The 19,504-nt window shown below is 42.6% G+C and overlaps 1 protein-coding gene across 1 annotated transcript; it reads left to right on the top strand.

Annotated features, from left to right (window-relative positions):
• The first annotated feature begins 51 nt into the window (after positions 1–51).
• LOC148891885 (ankyrin repeat domain-containing protein 13C-like) lies at positions 52–19,405 on the top strand. The gene is made up of 13 exons (XM_089007870.1): positions 52–727; positions 7,924–7,965; positions 9,853–9,957; positions 11,293–11,378; positions 11,452–11,497; positions 11,575–11,641; positions 12,697–12,841; positions 12,919–13,050; positions 16,458–16,619; positions 16,691–16,770; positions 16,849–16,947; positions 18,081–18,181; positions 18,269–19,405. Exons 1-13 carry the CDS (start codon positions 391–393, stop codon positions 18,397–18,399), a joined length of 1,533 nt encoding a protein of 510 aa, XP_088863996.1. The 5' UTR covers positions 52–390; the 3' UTR covers positions 18,400–19,405.
• The last annotated feature ends 99 nt before the right edge of the window (positions 19,406–19,504 follow it).

Raw genomic sequence — 19,504 nt, 5'->3', positions numbered from 1 at the left:
TGAACCTTCCCGGTGTTTTTACGGCAAAACCTGCAGTCTTAAACGGTTTGATTTTTTAAAGGGCTTCCGAGGATGAATAGAGACGTTTGTGTAATTGTGGTTAAATCTTAGCTACGTTTTGCTTTGATGTGTGTCGAATCATATTTAACCCTCGTGGGGTCATAACGCCGCGCCCACTACTATATATATTTTTTTATTGCGGGCTAGCTAAAGCGACCGGTAGCAGCGCTTCAGGGGTGCAAGTTTAATGCTGCCGTTAAGCCTGGCCGACGTAAAGCAGCGGAATTCCTGTTTTGTGCTCTGAGCACTATTTTCGCTTGTTCTCGTTTCATGCTTATGCTGATGAGTCGAGTGAGCTACTATCTCAGGTGATTGAGGTCTTTCGCTACCATGACAGGTGAGACGATACGCGCCGCGCGAAAGGATCACTACAAAGGCAACAAAAATGCACAAGCCGTCGACTCGTTCGACGAGGCTTCCAACGGAACCGGTCACCACTTGAAGTCTAACAAGGCTTTCGTGAAATCGGTCAAACCGTCCGCACTGCAACAACAGCAGCTGAATGCCAACAACCTGAACGGCAATGCTTCTGTCATCAACGACGATAACAAGAATCCGATCATCGCCAACGACGATTTCCCGGTACATGAGTGCGTGTTCAAAGGGGATGTGAGACGGCTCTCTTCCCTCATCAGGACTCATAACATCACTCAGAAAGACGTGCACGGTAAGAACGATGCCACGAACTAGTTTTCATCTTCTACCCGTGACAAATAATTGTATGATACTGAAGAGTGTCGTTGTTCACCAATTCTTTATGCCACATGTTCCACCCATTCCCGAATTTTCATAAAATATCAATGTACCGCGTTTTCCACACTAAAAGTCACATTTGCATGACTTCAGTCAATACCAGTAAATTACTGTACTTTGTATTGGCTGTGCAGAAAAAGGACAAAATTAGATTCATTTTGATTCTGTGACTTGTTTGGTCTGTAACATCAGAAATACTGGGCTGCTGGACTACCCCTGCCCACAGAATCCCCAAATTATATAAATACAATCATTAAAATCATATTTTAAACAATTCAAAGTATACAGTTCTTCAGATCTGTCCAGAAAAGGAATGGGGAAACCTTTTTGGGACAGGGGAACATTAATTTTTAAAATTTGACAGGCAGGCAGAGTCAGCACAAGATAAAAACGTATAAAAAAGTACAGTAAAGTCTCGTTATATCGATATCGGGTATATCGATAGTCCCGGTTATATCGATACTATTTCTATGCACGCACGGAGAAAATTACATGCAAACAGGGTCGGATATATCGATAGTCCCGGTTATATCGATATTTTTTCGGCCTCCCTTGAATATCGATATAACGAGACTTTACTGTACTTGTGAAAAAATGCATATGTTTACAGTTCGTACGACACATTAACAAAACAAAAACATTAATAGTATTAACATACCTTTATCAATGAAAGCAGTGAAACAATTATGGTACGTGACTTCGTACTGGTACTGAGCCTCGTCTCAGTACCAGTATGCTAAGTCGACCATTGCTACGTGTTGCTAAGGGTGTTTCTGTGTTGTCTAAGCAACGGTCTTGGGCAATAGAAGATGTTGAAAAACTTCTCTTGATTTGGATTAATGAAAAGCAGCTAGCATGGGACAGTGTGAGGTTATTATTGCCGAGAAAGCACGGCAACTTCACTCGGATATCATCAAGAGGCAACTATATCAACAACCATCCATCACAAAGGTAAATAAAATGACTTGATTATACAGTACAATTAGTTTTTGCTTTTTTGAATGTTGCTTTGCCGATTACCATTTTGTGTTTGGGAGCCTTTTACTGAGTGAGTTGCTTGTTCTGTAGCCACAAAGGAACATATGTCTTCTTGTGCCAGTCCCAAGCCCGGATAAATACAGAGGGTTGTGTCAGGAAGGGCACCCGACGTAAAAGCTTGGCCAAAACAAACATGCGGATCAAACCTCTAAAGATAGAGGACACTGATTTGCTGTGGCGACCCCTTGAAGGGAAAAGCCGAAAGGAAAATAAGATACTTTCATCTCTTCCATACCTGTATCTCCTATGAACATCCAAGTATGTCAACAACGTCTATGTGTGAAAAACACGAGCAACTATGTGCAAAAACATATTGCCCCAAAATTGCAGCATACAGTACTAGTCTCCAGTTTCCTCCTCCTGCTCCTGGAAAGGCAGTCACTCTCGCGGCGCCATCTTTAAGTCAAAAGAACAAAAAAACTAAATGACAAATAATATGACAACACAAAGACACAGAAAATCGTTCAATCTTAAGCAGTTTCTGCACCCTCTTTGTTGCATAAATCAGTTCTAGATGAAAGAGCAAAGAATCAATGCATCATTTTCACTAGTGGATCAAAGACATGATAATAATGATAATAATACATTTAATTTCAAGCGCCTTTCAAAACACCCAATGACACTTCACAATAAAACAAAGCACATAACAATAAAACCATAAGTAAAATGATAAATAATAAAATAGCAGATTGAACTAGACATTGAAAGCAATTTTAAACAGATGGGTTTTGATGTGGGACTTGAAAATAGGGAGGGAGTCAATATTACGGATGTTGGGTGAAAGTGAATTCCAGAGTTTGGGAGCAGAGCGGCTGAAAGCTCTGCATCCCATCGTGGTGAGACGGGCAGAGGGCACACAGAGGTGACGGGAGGATGAGGATCTGAGGGACGGAGAGGGAACGGAGATTTGAAGCAGGTCAGAAAGATAGGGAGGGGCAAGGTTATGGATGGCTTTGAATGTAAACAGAAGTATTTTGAATTCGATACGATGTTTAACAGGTAGCCAGTGGAGTTGCTGGAGGACAGGGGTGATGTGGTGAACGGAGGGGGTTCTAGTGATGATTCGGGCTGAAGAATTTTGGACGAGTTGGAGTTTATGGAGAAATTTGTGGTTGATACCGAAGAGAAGTGCGTTGCAATAATCGATGCGGGAGGTGATGAGACTGTGGATAAGGATAGCAGCGGAATGAGGGGTGAGCGAGGGACGGAGACGGTTAATATTACGGAGGTGGAATTAAGCAGACCGAGTTATGTTATTTATATGGGAGTGAAAAGATAGTGAGCTATCGAGGATGACACCCAGGCTCTTGACCTGAAGGGAGGGGGACACGGTTGAACTGTCAATGGTGAGAGAGAAACTTAGTTAGTTTTGTGTAGGGTGGATTTGGGACCGACGAGGAGAAGTTCTGTTTTTTTTCACCGTTAAGATCTAGAAAATTATGGGAAAGCCAGGATTTAATTTCTGAGAGGCAAAATGAGAGGCAAAGTGAGAGGGATGAAGGTGGAAGAAAGGCGTTTGCTGGAGAGGTAGAGTTGGGTGTCATCCGCGAAGCAGTGAAAGTGAATGCCAAACTTACGGAAAATATTGCCAAGAGTTAGCAGGTAGATAATAAAGAGAAGGGGCCCCAGGACAGACCCTTGCAGCACACCAGAGGACACAGGAGAGGACCGTGAGGTTAACGAGTTGATTTGGATGAATTGTGAGTGATCAGAGAGAAAGGAGTGAAACCAGCGAAGTGGGGTGTGCATGATGCCTAGGGTGGAAAGTCTGTCGAGCAGGATAGGGTGGGAAATGGTGTCAAAAGCTATGGTCAGGTCGAGAAGGATGAGGATGGAGAGTGAACCGGCATCGGCTGCCATGAAAAGATCATTCGTGATTTTTATGAGCCGATTCAGTAGGTGCCTAGCGTTGATGTCCTTGATGTTGCGATATGTGATGATGTGGGGTGGTTTGGGGAGAGAGGGTGATGGAAACGTTGAATGAAACCAGGAAATTGTCTGTTATAGGAAGTTCATTTGCTGTGCAATTCATTGGGGTAAGGCCAGACATGCAAATGAGGTCCAGGGTGTGGCCTTTTATGTAGGTGGCAAAGTCGGAAAATTGATGCAGACCAAAACTGTCAAGTGAGGAGGTGAAGTCTTTGGTGAGAGGAAGAGTGGAATTGTCCATGTGAATGTTGAAGTCCCCGAGAATAATTACATTTGGTGACAGGGTGGAGAGGTGTGTGAGGACATCAGAGAATTCTTTTAGAAAGTCACCATGTGGTTTTGGTGCACAGTACACAGTGGCTATGATAGTGGGAGAGGGTCCGGAAATTTTACATGCAAGGTATTCGAATGATAGGGTTTCCTGGAGTGAAACTTGGATGACTTTCCACTTCTTGCGGTAAATTATCGCGAGACCACCTCCGCGGCCTGAGAGGCGGGGCTTAGAAATGTAAACAAAGCCTGGCGGAGTCGCGTCGTTTCTCATTAATACAGAAAAAGTCAAGCTTACAGTTACTTAGGATGTCCTGGATAAGACACCCCTTTACCGTAAGCGAGCGGGTGCTGAGGAGGCCGAAGTTGACGCTAGTGGTGTCCCCACTACGTGGAGCATTAGCCAACCTAGCCAGGCCGGCTAACATATGGTGACTGACGGAGCGGCTGCTCCTTCTGTGCGGCTGGCGGACGGATGACCACAGGGAGGTGATATCCTTGGAGCCATTGAGGTGAAAGCCTCGACGTGATCCGCGGTGGATATACCTCCGGAAAGGGCGCCGAGTGATTTCTGGTATTTCCAGAGGTTCGGGAACCATAAAAAGCTAAAAAGAGGTTAAAAAGAAAAAGAAGCTAAAAGCAGCGGCAGCCAGAGCACGCCAGCGTACGCTCGACCCGGAAATGGAAATCATGGTGGAATGTGCACATCTGGTACAAGCTAAATGTTGAAAGCAAACATGAAGCTATCGGATCCATTGACGAAAACAGATTGTCTGACATCTCCTGCCCCACATAAATCCTCTTCAATTCCCAGCCGCAACAGTTCCACAGACGCATCGGTGCTCTGCGATGACGCTCCTTTCTTCTCAGCGCAGGCTCCTTCAGCCATGCATAAGTCCAAGATGGCGCCGGAGTAGGCAGCCGTCAGCAAGTGCTCTCATGAGCCTTTCTTTATTTATTTATTTTTGTCTTGTTTTGTGTTTTCTTTTGTTACTTTGTGTTGTTGGGCGTCGTGTGGAATGGATATGGATTGTTTTTCAGCATTTTTGACCACGACATTCATCAAGGAGGAGACTTTGCTGAGCGGTTGCGCCTTTTCGGCAGCATGAATATGCCAGTACTGTTTTTGAATGGGAGGAATGCCGGCGCCATTCGACTGCCATCGCTGGACACCAAAGGGGCCATTGTGGTTTTTTTGCGCCTGTAATGGGCAGCATCTTCACAGCCCCGCTTTGTTCAGCGGAAAGGTCGGTGCAGTTGGACAGTCTGCGGCTGGATGGATGCATGGCTTGAGGAGCCCGCGAAAGAAAGGAGCGTCAGCGCAGAGCGCCGATGCGTACTGTGGAACTGTTGCGACTTGGAATTGAAGCAGATTTATGTGGGACAGGAGATGTGAGACAATCTCTTTTCGTCAATGGATGCTACAGCTGCGAGTTTGCTTTCAACTTTTAGCTTGTAGTCGACGTGCACGTTCCACCATGATGTCCCTGATCCACTGGTGGAAAGACGCTTTGATCCTCTCCTCTTTCATCTAGAACTGCTTCATGTCATCACAAAGATGGTACAGCAAGTCCTGAAGAATGAATGACTCTCTGTGTTTTGGTTTGTCATGTTGTCATATTATTTGTTATTTAGTTGTTGTTGTTTTTTTGTTCTTTTGACTTCAAGACGGCGCCGCGAGAGTGGCTGCCTTTCCAGCAGCTCATGTATTTCTTTTTTCTACTTTCATTCCTTTCATCACTTTGCCGCTGTGAAATGTAAATTTCTCCACTGTGAGACTAATAAAGGCAAATCCAATCCAATCCATTCATCCGCCGCAGACTGTCCAACAGCACTGACCTTTCCAAAGCAGGGCTGTGAAAATGCTGCCCATTAGGAGGCACAAAAAAGCACAATCGTTCCAGAGCTGTCCAGCGATGACAATCAAATGGCACCAACATTCCTCCCAATCAATAATATTAATAATAATAATAAATAATAATAATAATAAAAAACAAAAAATAATAATAATAATACATTTAATTTCTAAGCACATTTCAAAAACAGTTGTGGCCTATTCGTGCTGCCGAAAAGACGTCACAGCTCAGCACAGTCTCCTCCTTGATTAATGTCGTGGCCAAAATGCGGAAAAACAATCGGTATCCGTTCCACACGACGCACCACAACACAAAGTGACAAAAGAAAACACAAAAACAATTTAGAGAAAGCAAGAATTGTGAGACCACTTGCTGGCGGCTACCTACTCGGGCGCCATCTTGGACTGAATGTTTCGTACTTTGTAACCTGCTTCGTTTGATCAGATACATTTCACATTGTCTACTGTGATCATTACTCTTCCTCTTTCTTTAAAATCCATGTTCTACCGTATGTACAGTAAATGTAAAGAATGAAATTAAGATCTTTTGAAATTCCAGTAATCTCACAGCAATTAAAGGACAACCAACGTCTCCAGACAAGTTGTGTCCATAATTTGTAAAATGGCTTCAAATGACTTCTATTGAGCGTATTTTACAAAGATTCCACCGCATACAGCTATATTTTACGTTTTTAAGACTCGCGCTAAATATTCCGGAAGTCTTGTTTTTGAGTTGGTGACGAGTCCATACGTGACGTCACTGAAGGAACGCCCCTGACCAAAAAAAGGACACATTGTAGCAGTCCTTCCATCACGTCAATGCATTTTGCTGTGCTTGTTTGGTCTGAAAACGTCATGTTGCACCAAAAAGAGCCAGAAGAGGGCGACCAAGCTCCATATAAGGAATTTATCAGCCTGTGGAAATGGGCTGAATAATTCCTCACAGGGAGCTTGGTAAAAGTGATTGACAACTTTGTCAGACAAGTACAGGTTTGCTTGCAACGAAATGGTGGACATTTGGAACACATCTTGGGAAAGCCATAAATTGACAAAAAAATTGACTCTGGTGAATGATCTTCCATAAACTGAGTAACATATGGTTGTAATTTGAAGTAAATAGCTTTTTAATCAAAGCCACAATTGAAAATTTCTTCAGTACGCATCTTTTTGGGTCACCCTGTATTCGCCATGTTCCCCAAATTCCCACGACGATACTGTTTTATGAAAAATTGCCTTGTTACAGGTTCGGAGAGGTCGCAGCAGAGAAATGACCACAAACAACGACTATATATATATATATATATATATACAGTAAAGTCTCGTTATACCTTACCGTTGACAGAGGGCGGAGAGCCGGCAAAAACACCCCGGTAGAGTAATCTGGACTGGAAAACCCAAAGCTGGACACTCGTGCACAGTTCACAGCAGACTCTAACCGATATTGAGGAAAACCCCATCTTATAGACCCACTCTTGCTAAGACAGGTGGCCCGCTTGTCCACGCAGGAGATAAGTCATTCCTCCTCCTTTTCCTCAGCCACGGACTAACGAGCAATTTTTGGCAGGCACACAAAGGCGTGTGAGAACATGCAGTTTCCAAAACCAAAACAAATTGGGTCAGTGTGACCGATCGTGCCAGTGTAACCGAACAAACCGTACCCAGGTGTTTCGACTCAGAAAAACAAAAATTTGAATACAAAACAATCAATGTGAGAAGCAAAAAGGCGAATACAAAGCAATCAATGTGAGAAGCAAAAAGTGAAACTATATGAGAGTCAGCTCAGGACACCAATAACCATTTTTCTTCCTTCAGATACATATTGTATTGATCTACCTCCTTTGATCTCCTTCCACATTTCATAACATTGTGAAATCATTCAAACTACAAACTCCCATCCAACATTTCAACAATCCTGTGTTCTACACCATTTCATTTCATGAATCATCACACAGAGTTTCTATCGAATGAGCAATCTCTGCTGTTATATGGATTACTGTCTTTTTTTATTTATTTTTTAGGTAATACCCCTCTGCACCTGGCTTTAATGCTAGGCCACAAAGGTAAGAGTGCATTAAAATGACATTAACAGATCCCCCTCAGACCCATTGTTTGTCGCATTGACTCCTCTCCATACAATGTAGCGAAATATTTAACGACTATCTTAGCTCCGTTGGTTGGTAACAAAGAATACCATGTAGAGAACACCACAGGGTTTGAAGAGAGGATCAAAGACCTCATATTGGAACCTGAGGAAACATTGGCATCTTACGATGTGACTTCTCTCTTTACATCTGTCCCAACGCCAGCAGCAGTCCCAGTGGTGAGGACGAGACTGCTGGCGGACGTTTCTCTGCATGAAAGAACCAAACTTAAACCGGACCCCATCTGCTAATTATTGGAAATCTGCCTTAATACTACGTATTTTCAATTTCGGGAAAAATTCTACAAACAAATTGGCTCACCAGTTTCACCCATAGTGGCTAATCTGTACATGGAAGAGAAGGAGAAACAGCCCCTCACATCCTTCCCAGGAACAAAACCTAGACACTGGTTTAGATATCGACATCAACATTTAATTTACTTGTGAGGACATCAAAGAGAACCAACTCCCCTTTTTGGATTGTAAAGTAATTATTAAAGAGTACAGAGCGCTAAAAACAGAAGTCTTTAGGAAAGCTACGCACACTGACCAATACTTACTTTTCAATTCTAACCACCCTTTACAACACAAACTAGGAGTTATCAGAACCCTCCAGCATAGGGCTAAACTAATACCAACAAGCGTTGAAGGGAGAGAAAAGGAGTCAAAACATATCAGGAGAGCACTCACAAACTGGATACCCTCAGTGGTCATTTAACAAATGTCAGAAAGAGAGAACACGGAATAAAACCAAAAATTCTGAAGACACAAAAAGGAGAGGAGTAGCAGTACCTTATATTGCAGGAGTTTCTGAAAAACTACAAAGAGTCCTTTGGCAACACAAAATTCCTACTTATTTCAAACCGATAAACACTTTAAGGCAGAAATTAGTGCATCCAAAAGATAGGCTGCCAAATGAAAAACAAAGTACTGTAGTTTATTCAATACATTGTAAGAATGAAACTTGTAAAGAGCAGTACATTGGGGAGACTAAACAAATTCTCAAAAAAAGACTATCAACATCGCAGGGATAATACTAGTTGGCCTCAATCGGCAGTACATATGCACCTAAAAGCTAGCAACCACTCATTTGATGACAATGAGGTTAAAATCTTTGCGAAAGAACATAGATTGTTTGAAAGGGGAGTAAAACAAGCAATTTTCATAAAACAACTAAATCCTTCATTAGTCCGGTTTGGTGGGGTGAGGTTCAATTTTGATCGTTCGTACAACAACCTACTTAGGCAAAATAGAAATACTGATGGAGGTGATACCGGTGGAAGTGGAGCATTCAGGCCAGTCGTTAGTCAGAACAATAGGAACAATCAGTGGAGTGGCAGGGAGTAGTCCTCTGCTCCCCCCAACCTGAGAGCAGGGACCTATCATAGCAGAGTCCGGCACCACCATGTCTGGACATGTAGGGATATATATATAGGACCTAAACTACCAGTAAGCCTTTAGTTTGCTGACAAAGTTTCTTGGATAAGAAGCGAAACGTCCGACACCTTCAAAGAAGTACAGATGACGGCTGAAGAAACCTTCTCATCGATGGACCACTCCTGTACGACTGAGAGCTTACACAGACAGATTCTTACAATGTTTCGCTCAAGGCTAGAGTAACTAGAACACAGATAGTAATGGGTATTCATATAATGGGTCAAACGGTAGCCGTCTTCATTCTTGTTCTAAATGTACAGGCAATTTTTAGGTCACACAGGTTATGAACGGGAATCAAAAGCCCTTTGACCTTCTGGCGTGTCTGTACACGCAAAGGTCAATCCTGATCTGTGTCTGTGTTTTTTCTTAGAATGTGCCCTTCTTCTTCTGGCCCACAATGCACCAATTAAGATCAAGAATGCACAAGGATGGAGTCCTTTGGCAGAAGCCATCAGTTACGGCGATAGGCAAATGAGTACGTAGCTCCACTACATCAAAAATGTGTGTGCCATTTTGCAGCTCGTGTTGACTGTTTTAAAGTTGGGTACACACATAATGACTTTCACATCTTAACCGATGAACCATAGTTTTCTGTTGGCTCGTTTACAGCTTTGAGTATTAGCGATAGTGTTCTAAAGTGGCTTAGATCCTACTTGGCAGACAGAATGACTTTTGTTAGCCTTGGTTTGCCTTGAATACCACTGTGCCCCACTGTCACATGGTTTTCCGCAGGGTTCAATTTTGGGTCCACAACTGCTTTCACCATATTTACTCCACCTGGGTTCCTTCTTTTTTTCATGTTTTTTTTTCCTCTCACAAGAGCAAAATTGTCCTTAAGGTGACTTTCGTTCGGCCTGACATTGTGAACATTTTGAATTTAAATGAAATGAAAGCAGAAGTTGTGGTGTTTGGTCTGAGGTGCTCTTTTATATCTCACACCTTTGACTCAGACCCTTTGGCGCCTTATCTCAAGGCAACAGTCACAGTTAGGCTGACTGAAAGACATTTTACAGAACTGGACCTCTCTACCTTGAAACAGAGGACCCCTGTTTGTTGCTTCGATGTGCGTGTTAGTTGGTGGATTTGATCTGAGCATTTATTATCCTGGTGTTGGCCATCCAGGCGGCTTTGGAGCGCAGCCCAAATGACAGCTTAGTGTTGGAATGCTCATCACGAAGCATTATGTGTAAACAGCACTTGGAATGCCTTCTCTCTGCTCATGCTGTGAATCTTATCTTGTAAAAGCCATTAAAGATAGAAAACTCCAGCGTGAATAATTGAAACATACCCTGCATTGCGCCGCTTTGCATGTGCCCCCTTCCCCCTCTTTTCATTTTTATAGAAAAAAGTCAAAGAAAGGGTGGGTGATTTTGTGTGGTTTAAAAAAAACAGCAGATTTGTGTTCCAAAATCTGCGATTGCTGAGGCTTGTCATCATGTTACCGTCCATCTCAGACTTCCACTGTGTACCTGGACTTGCATTAGTTAATGCGGAGCTGTCCATGCGTATCTCAACCACTCCATGTGATAAAGTAACCGCTCAGATAGTATTCTTATTTGAGTCAGGGACCGATGGGCTTGGATAAAGTGATTGCTTCAATATTATTCACTTTCAGTGCACGGATGTCTTAGTTCAACCAAATGTTAGACTGCGTGTTGCCTGGTCTCTGTCCATTCACTGGACGCTTTGTCGAGTGCACAATCCAATTCCATCTTGTGCGTTGATAGCAGAAAGTTGCCCATGCAAAATGCAGCGTTGCCGTGAAGGAGCGTTTCATCAGGTTAATTGGTTCTCGCGTCTTGTCCTGCAGTCACTGCAATATTGCGCAAACTGAAACAACAATCCAGGGAGAGCGTGGAGGACAAAAGGCCAAAGTTACTCAAAGCCCTCCAGGAGGTAAGTGTGTCAGAAAATTGCTTTTATTTTTGAGATTTACAACTGGTCATCCAAAACATTTCTGTTCGTGAAGCTGGGCGACTTTTACCTTGAACTGCATTGGGATTTTCAAAGCTGGGGTGAGTATTTTGCTACAATGGTGGCCAAGTGATGGAAACACTGGAAAGACTAAATGATCAAGCTTTCTCCCTCACAGTCCCTCTGCTGTCTCGGATGCTTCCTTCTGATACTTGTAAAATCTACAAGCAGGGCATCAATATCAGGTAAGGCATCCATTATCAGCATTAAAATAATTTACAGTTCATTATGGTATTAGTTTAAAGGAAAACCGACGTCACTTTTTTGTTTCTTAACTGACATCAGAAAAACGTTTTATAGTATCTAAAATACCCAATACCCACCCATACGAAGTATGATATTTTTATTCAAATGCAAAACACCAATAAAAACGACTTAAAGTGCCCAAAATCTGCAAAAAAATTGAGCTGCGAATTGGGCATTTTCAGAAAGTCCCGCCCCCAGTTCGTGACTTCACGCCAAGACGTCTTGCATTGCTGGAGAATCAAAACAATGGCTTCAGATTCGGAGAACATGCTTTCTTGTTACACATCCAGTTATGAATATGATTCAAATAGTTCTGAAGAGGAAAACATACATGTTTGCAATCGATTAAAGAATTTATTCCGTGCCATTCAATCTTAAGTACTTTCTGCACCCTCTTCGTTGCATGAAGCCTTGCTAGATGAAAGAGGAGAGGATCAAAGCATCCTTTTATCAGTGGATCAGCAACGTCATGGTGGAATGTGCACATCTGCTATGAGCTAAATGTGGAAAGCTGTAGCATCCATTGACGAAACGTGATGGTCTTGCATTTCTTGTCCCACGTAAATCCGCTTCAATTCCAAGCCGCGACAGTTCCGCATACGCATCGCCGCTCTGCGCTGACGCTCATTTCTTCTCATCGCGTGCTACTCAAGCCATGTGTCCATCCAACCACAGACTGTCCGAAAGCACCGACCTTTCCGCTAAACAAAGCGGGGCTCTGAAAATGCTGCCCATTGCAGGCGCAAAAAAAACACAATGGCCCCTTTGGTGTCCAGCGATGGCAGTCGAATGGCAAAATGACAGCGTTCTTGCTCTCGGAGTAGTTGCTCCCGATTCAAATATTTGGTCTTGTAGTATTTGGTGATGTTTCCGCTGCATGCACTATGACATAGTGCACATAGTGACTATGTGCATAGATCTGCCAACCAAATAGACCGGTGTGTTTTGGTTGCATACTGATGAATTGACAACACAATACACTTTTTTATGGCAGGTTGGACACAACTCTCATCGACTTCATCGACATGAAGTGCCAGCGTGGAGACCTCAGCTTCATTTTCAGCGGAGAGGCGCCACCCTCACAGTCTTTCGTGGTCCTGGACAACGAAGCCAAAGTGTACCAAAGAATACACCACGAAGTAAGACACTCTTCACCCGCTGAAGAAGCAGCAACGGCATGCGTTAATGACCTTGGTTGTGCATGTGCCTTTGATAGGAGTCTGAGATGGAGACGGAGGAGGAGGTGGACATCTTGATGAGCAGCGATATCTACTCGGCCACATTGTCCACTAAGTCCATCACCTTCTCCCGCACTCAGAGTGGCTGGCTCTTCAGGGAGGACAAAACCGTAAGCCCGTAGACATGAGCCATTTATTCCAGTTCATCAACTGCAGAGGGTTCCAGCCAAATGTGGTTTTATTAGCTCATTTATTTCAAATAGTTTATCCACAGCTAATAAACAATATGGATGAACTATTTGATGTTTAAGGAACCAATGGGGTAAAATTTGGCTCCAATAAATTCTGCTACTCAAATGACAAAATAAATCACATCTTGGCCAGGTGTACTCGTTTTGTCAGCGCAGCAGCAATTTGAGACGAAGCATTTATTTTTAAAATGTATGTTTTTGAAAAATCTTTGACTCAATATGTTTATCATTTAAAGGACAACCGACACCATTGTTTGTTTCCTAACTGACATCAGAAAAATGTTTTATAGCATCTAAAATACCCAAAATACGCAGGCTGATGTTTTTAGTCAAATGCAAAACACCAATAAAAATGATTTAAAGTGTGCTAAATCTGCAAAAAATTTAGCTGAGAATTGGGCATTTTCAGAAAGTCCTGCCCCCAGGTCATGACGTCACGCCAAGACGTCTTGCCTTGCTCGAGAATGGCTTCAGATTCGGAGAAGATGCTTTCTTGTTACGCATCAAGTTATGAATATGATTCAAATCGTTCTGAAGAGGAAAGCATCAATGTTTGCAATCGATTAAAGAAATTCTTCCGGGTCATTTTGAAGCATCAAGACTGATGTGTAGCGTCCCAGAAAATGCAGAAGATGGCGCCACAGCTTCGTTGGAAATGGGCTGATTTGTCTGCTTGGAATTTGTGTCAAGAAAATTGTGGCCTACCAAGAAAATGGTGGCCACTGTGTTTGCCCTCTATTCCCTGCCCCCAGTCTTCGGTTAAAGCCACGTGATTGGTCAAGAACGCGGCAGTGGGAGATGGGGTTACAGACAGAGAGAGATTGAGGCCGTTCTCCAAAAAACAAAATGGTGTCTTTGGTTAAAGCCACGTGACTGGTCAAGATCCCAGCAGAGGGGGTTAAATATTAAAGAGACAGGCAGACAGAGTGAGAAAACACACACACAAAACGAGAGATGACAGAGCTTGAAACAAAAAAAACAAAAGTGTGAGAATAGTGAGAAAATGGATAGAAAACAGTTATGCTCCACAAATGACCCACACAAGTCATCTGTACACTTGATGCAAAAAGCTATCAACCCAGCTAAACAGATCACAATTGATGAAGAACTAGATATGATTATCACAGAGAAAGCACCTACAAGGGATCATTCCTCAAGATGGTGAAAGAAGCCTTTGTTCCTCATCAAGTGTTTAATGCTGAGGAAACCGGACACTCCATTCCATCAAGCCATTAACAACCGTCACAAAGGTAAATAAAATGATTTTATTGTACAGTACAGTTTATTTCTTGAATCATAATACTATAGCACATTTATTATACGTAAAATAAGGTATATTTTGTGTAGTTTTAAGGCTTAGAAAGTGGAAAATTATGTTTTATGGGTTCCTGGGAACGGATTATTCTCATTTTAATGGTTTCCTATGGAAAATTATTTTTTGGGATACACTGTAGTTGTCTTGGTGCAACACACAATGATTCACAATCGCGTTATTTATGTTTTCCTTCAAATTCAACACGGATCAACACCAAGTGTTCAGACCAAACAAAGTACCGCAAAGTGCATTGTGTGTCCTGTCTCCGTCGGGGGCGTTCTTTCCGTGACGTGACGTCAGGACTCGTCACCAACTCAAAAACAAGACTTCCTGAATACAGTGAGACCTTGGCTTACGAGCTTAATTGGTTCCCAGACAGTGTGTAAGGCGAAAAGTGTGTATCCCAAAAAAATTTCCCAAGGGAAACCATTAAAATGAGAATAATCCGTTCCCAGGTTTCCATGAAATATAATTTTCTAAACTAACTAAATAAGCCTTAAAACTACACACAACATACCTTATTCTGTGTATAATAAATGTGTTATTGTATTGTAATGAAAGAAATACACTGCACTGTATAATAAAGTCACTTTATTTACATTTGTGATGGTCATTGATGGCTTGATGGAATGGTGTTGGAGGTCGGAGGTCAGAGGGAATTGCTGTTTGGAAAGAGAGGCACATTACATGAGGACTGTAATTAAAGAAATTGAACTGTATTGTAAAATAAAGTTTTATTTACCAATGTGATGGTCATTGATGGCTTATGGAAGTAGACTCACCTTCCATAAGGACTGTTGGTAACTCAACCTCTGGTGTGGCTTCTCTTTCCTTCTTTGGAGACTCCTCATCATTTTTGCTGATTAAAAACCTCTTAATTGACACCTGTTGCTTTCTGACTTGTAAGGTCTTATGAAGCTAAGGCATCACATTATCTTTCATCATGTTGATGATTCTCATAGCCACAGTCTTTTCTGAAAGGAACTGTTAGATAAAAGCCTGCACATCATTCCACTTTGCCAACATTGCTTTGATGAGCTCACTTGATGCTGCAGCCATCTCCTCCTCCTCGCCCTCAGATGTTCTCGAACCATCCGTTGCTGGCTTTAAAATCCTCAATAAGCGCCGAACTTGCAGGTTGCCGCATGGCGATATCGGTGTGAATTAGCGGTGCTTTCTCTCATATAATTGCTTTCCTCACGCTGTCGCTGGATAGCTGCTTTTCGTTAATCCAAATTAACAGAAGTTTTTCAACTTCTTCGATTGCCCGAGACCGTTGCTTTGATAGCACGGAAACACCTTTTGCAACAGACGCACTGGCTTCTCTGTTGTGGAGAATGGTAGCAATGGTTGACTTAGCATAGCCGTACTGGGCCACTAAATCACACAAACGCACACCTCATTCGTGTTTTTCAATTATCTCCTCCTCGACGGTGATTTTTTTTGGTGTCTTCTTCGGCTGAACTCAAGCCTGTGGTGCGGTCTTTTTCGGTCCCATAATAGCAAAATTATCTGCAAATAGCTCCTCGGAGACGATCGACGTGTGAATTCAGAGAGGGGGGTGTGTGGAAAGGTGTGCCGGCTGGAGCGCTGTTCGGTCATGTGCTTCCGCCGAAGATCCGAAGATCACTCTGCCAGAGCTGAAGATCACTCCGCCAGCCGTGGTGGGTGTGTATCGCGAAAAGTAATGCATATTTCAAGGTTTAATATTAATATTAATAATATTTTATATAAATTTGACGTTCGTAAAACGAAAAGTTCGTAAGGTAAGGTGTTCGTAAACTGAGGCCCCACTGTATTCAGCTCAAGTCTTTAAACGTAAAAAATAGCTATATGCGGTGAAATCTTTGTAAAATACGCTCAGTAGAAGTCAGTTGAAGCGATTTTACAAATTATGGACACAACTCGTCCGAAGGCGTTGATTGTCCTTTAAACAGTCGACAGTGCGAACACAATTTCTTTTTGTCATCTATTTTGGCGAAGCGTAGACAACTTTGTTGCTGTGTTGCAGGAGCAGGTGGGCAACTTCCTGGCGGACTTCTACGCTGTCAATGGCCTGGTGCTGGAGTCGAGGAAGCGGCGCGAGCACCTGAGCGAAGAGGACATCCTCAGGAACAAAGCCATCATGGAGAGCCTCAGCAAAGGCGGCAGTATCAGCGAGCACAACTTTGAGGTGAATCTTACTTATGTTTTTGGTGGCCGGGGGGGTTGCTTGGAACTAACAAATACAATTTGTTTTCACAGTCAGCAAGGAGGCAGTCCCTCTCGGCGCCGGCCCCCAACACCATTTCTTGGGAGGAGTACATCACGGCCGAGCATGGAAAGTATGTTGCCGTTATTTCAGTGCTTTTTTTTGTAGGAGCGGGTCAATGTTGTGATGTTTCTCTTCCTTGTGGGTGTAGGCCTCCTCATGTGGGCAGGGAGCTGGTGTGCAAGGAGAACAAGAAGCACTTCAAGGCCACCGTAGCCATGAGCCAGGACTTCCCACTGGGTATTGAATCGTGAGTAACCCACCCTTGACTTGACACGCATGGTGTGAGACGGCTCTGACTAAAGTGGAATTAATACATTTGTGTTGATATTCAAAGAAGGAATAACGTACACAGTAATAGGAAAAAATGGACGTTAACTCATTCACTGCCAGACGATGTGCAAAAATGTGTCCAGTCCAGTGCCAGGCTTGTTGTCATTTTCACTCAAATTGCAGGACCTGCAGAATATTGAGTTATAGGACTACATAAACTTTCAATGCAGCGACTCTTTGTCATCAGAAAAAAAGGTTTATGTCAAGCTTATGCGGTTTTTAGAGTTATCAGTGGAAGTGGGGGCGGCTGTACAAAAGGCAAATGCTGCTCCCTCGTAGGAGGAAATATATTGCCACAGGTCTGACCGGAGATTCAAATGCACCCAAGCAAGAAAAACCATAACCCGAACAAATTCGGGAATGGTGCACCATGTCGTGCTTTTCAATCACTGAAAAAAAATTGTAATGGCAGTGAATGGGCTAAGATTCTACCCTATTTCAGTCATTTATAACACTTTGAAAAAGCCACAGATTTTTCAACTCTTAAGTAATTCTGGTTCCCACCCAAAAAAAAGTGTCGCATGAGAATCCTATCAAGTCAAGAGGAAAAGAAACAGGAGGAAAACCACTGACATATTATACATATTTATTGAAAGAGCATGTTCACAACATCTGAAGCTCTGTAACAAAGCACTCTCCAGAACATTTCACATCAATCCAAATCAGTCCTTTATTCAGTAAACATTAATCACTTCTTGCTCTGGATGAAAGTTTGATGAAATCAATGGGAATGGGGGGAGAAAAAAACAGGAAGTAGGGAGGCTTCAAATATCAAACAGAATATCCAAATCAAAGTCATTAAAACACATTTTCGTGTCTTGTCCAAAGTCTTCAATGTTAAAAAAACAGCTGGTGACAGTCAATACATGTTGCCGATGTTGCCTGTCACAGGAAGTAAGCATCTTCCAAAATTTAAGCTCACAGTTCCAGACGATCTTACGCCAAAGGGAATAAGTCAAAAAAAAAAAAAATTGAAACCTACCAAAAAAAACCATTGACTAAGGATGAAGCAAACATATGTTGTCACAATGCATGTTGCTTTGGTTTCAGTTTACTGAATGTGTTGGAGGTGGTTGCTCCCTTCAAGCACTTCAACAAGCTGCGGGAATTCGTCCAGATGAAACTGCCCCCGGGCTTTCCTGTCAAACTTGGTGCGTCACCCTCATTCTCCTGGCAACTCTGTCCCACACCCAACACCGTTAACCTGCAGCTACCTCCCCTCATTATGTTTTGGACAGACATCCCCGTGTTCCCAACCATCACGGCCACAGTCACCTTCCAGGAGTTCCACCATGACCACTTTGAGGGCTCACTCTTCGTCATCCCCCCCGACTTTAAAGAAGACCCTAGCCGCTTCCCGGACCTCTGACTGCCTGCCAACACACTATTTCACAGTATTTCAAGTCACTGTCTAACACACGTATATACGAGCATACTATATTTCTCAAAATAGCGGAAATAATATTCAACATTATTTATGTCAAGTGAATTTAAAAGAAATGGAGGGAAAAAAATCCGTGCATCCAAAATTTTTGGAGCATTATATGGAGCAGCCTTGTGTTGGGAATGAAGCTTCTGAAATTGGTTTACAACAAGACGCAGCACTTGATTTCAGCCCACAGACTTGTTTATGTCCTGTTGTTTTGGTCGGTAAAAAAAAATTCAAATAGGTTTACCTTTTTATGTTCATGAACAAGGATAATTACACCCATCCCCCTCGTCGAGAAAAAGGGAGGCATCAAGCGAACAGGCAGACTTAGAGAGGAGTCCACTATTTGAGCAAATCTGTGTTACAAATGAGAGCTGAGGGACAGCCTTCTTGTTGCCTAATCCAAAACAAACCAATGCTTTCTATGCTGCTCTTCTCAAAGGACTCCAAGGTATATTCCACTCATTTATTTCAAATGTCCCGACACTGTCCTGTAAATAGTTTTGGCTTCTCAACAAACAAAAATGTTATCGGTTATATTATATCCTTAAGCTTAATTATGCGTTTGTGCATATATGTACTGTACGTATATGTCTCTCTCCTCATGGACTTAACAGTGAGTAGCAATATGTTGACGATACGCAAGAATGTTTTTAACTGACCTAAAATGTGTTCATTTTCCACATTCAAGTTAGCTCACATGCACATCCTACTCCTCCTCCATTGTCTTGTCAAAAGATTGTGGCGCATCCAAAATTTTTCAGGTTGAGCATCATTGGCGCCAAGCTGCACTGTTTGAGGGCAACTACGCGGCGCACAGTTGAACAAGTCCGTCAACCTTTCAAACACCTTTCAGTGCTTGTCTGTTATTATTCTTTTGTACAAAATTAAGTTGTAAAGTTACTGGCACTCATTCTCCCTTTTCAATAAAGCACCAGCAACTTCACACCTCCACTGTGAAAGCCAGACTATCAGACAACTTTGGTCAATGCACTTTCATGTTCAAACTTTTTTATCATGTTATCGGTGTTGAAGCTGTGCGAAG

The sequence above is a fragment of the Hippocampus bargibanti genome, linkage group LG11 (genome assembly GCF_051943395.1).
Source record: "Hippocampus bargibanti isolate YZ-2025 linkage group LG11, ASM5194339v1, whole genome shotgun sequence".
Classification (NCBI taxonomy): Eukaryota; Metazoa; Chordata; class Actinopteri; order Syngnathiformes; family Syngnathidae; genus Hippocampus; species Hippocampus bargibanti.
This window is presented reverse-complemented; position numbering and strand designations above follow the sequence as displayed.

Coding starts and splice junctions, on each gene's coding strand:
- LOC148891885 (XM_089007870.1), top strand. CDS start 391: ATGACAGGTGAGACGATACGCGCCGCGCGAAAGGATCACTACAAAGGC. Junction 11,498..11,574: donor TTGGGATTTTCAAAGCTGGG/GTGAGTATTTTG, acceptor TCTCCCTCACAG/TCCCTCTGCTGTCTCGGATG. Junction 12,842..12,918: donor ACCAAAGAATACACCACGAA/GTAAGACACTCT, acceptor TGCCTTTGATAG/GAGTCTGAGATGGAGACGGA.